Source organism: Vollenhovia emeryi, unplaced genomic scaffold, assembly GCF_000949405.1.
Source record: "Vollenhovia emeryi isolate VEMERY1.0 unplaced genomic scaffold, V.emery_V1.0 DF940020.1, whole genome shotgun sequence".
NCBI classification, from domain to species: domain Eukaryota; kingdom Metazoa; phylum Arthropoda; class Insecta; order Hymenoptera; family Formicidae; genus Vollenhovia; species Vollenhovia emeryi.
Genome location: NW_011966346.1, coordinates 1057 through 2251, shown reverse-complemented (window position 1 = coordinate 2251; position 1195 = coordinate 1057). Strand labels below are relative to the sequence as shown.

Sequence of the window (1195 nt, the reverse complement as noted above, 5' to 3'; positions counted from 1 at the left end):
TATTAAAGATATACATCTTACTCTCGGGTCCTCAAGTTATTACCTACGCAGAACCGTGTCGAACAATCCCTGACAACTCCTTGTAGGACCCCATGCCCTACAATAGTTTTTAAATAATATTTTATAGCTTTGTCTAATAATTTGCTTTTATATCACAGTTAAACATTACAAAAATTAAAAATTAAAATTAAAAATTAAAATTTTTCCCCATGTTTTAAATAATACTTTTTCCATTTCCAAAATAAAAATTTCACAACTTTTTTCATTTACTAATACAGATATAAATCATCAGATGCTTTTACTTTATTTTTACTTTTAGTGTGAGTTATCTTTCTGTACATATTTCTCAAATAACGTCAAAATGTTTTTTGCATTTTTATGTTTTCGTCATGATGAGCTTTTCTTTGTTCGCAGAGTGTTTTTACCCATCTAGGTTCATCACTTTGTCGGCGTTTCCTAATATGACGTCTTGTACTATAAGAAGTATTGACTGCTGCTGAATTATTTTCGTCGGTAGATGATGCCTCGTTTTGTTCTGTAGACGTATTTGATTGTCTTATTCTAAATCCATGTGTACTAGAAGCAATTGATATAGGTGCTACTTCGGGTTTAGTGTTAATGATTTCATCAATCATGTCAAAGTATTCCCAAGATTGTCTAGCTCTACCAGTTTGATTATTAAGATCTCGTACACTTGTATATTTTCGCTTCAAATTCTTCCATTTAATATTACATTGTTCCTCTGTTATGTTGTATCCTCTTTCATTGAATTTATTTGCTATGCTTTTCCATACTTTTTTTGCATATAATTTTTATTATTTAATAATACTAAATGGTTTCTAACTTCTTCTATTAGAAGTTTTGTGGTCTCCTTAGTCCATTGATATTTACCATTTCCTGTAAAGAACAAAATTATTAAATTGTGCTATAATATATATATTGAAGAAAGAATTATTTTTGCAAAGTATAAATATGTATATAAATATATATGTATATACATATATTTTTGGATAAAATAATTGTATATACATATTAATATTATAAAATTTAGTTAAATTATTAGTTATTATTTACTTTTATATAGACATCTAAATATACATATAAGTGATTCTGAGTCATTACCTATAATATAAAGAATGTATCAAAATCGAAATCATTCTACAATGTTAATGTATATAAAGTAAATAATTTTATG

At 26.2% G+C, this 1195-nt stretch overlaps 1 protein-coding gene across 1 annotated transcript; it reads right to left on the bottom strand.

Moving 5' to 3' along the window:
• Nucleotides 1–273: 273 nt before the first annotated feature.
• On the bottom strand, nucleotides 274–925 carry LOC105556446 (the record flags this gene model as incomplete). The annotated part of the gene is given in 2 exon segments (XM_012003539.1): nucleotides 274–789; nucleotides 792–925. Coding segments are annotated over 2 exon segments (567 nt in total), but the record flags the coding sequence as incomplete, so codon positions are not given.
• Nucleotides 926–1195: the final 270 nt, after the last annotated feature.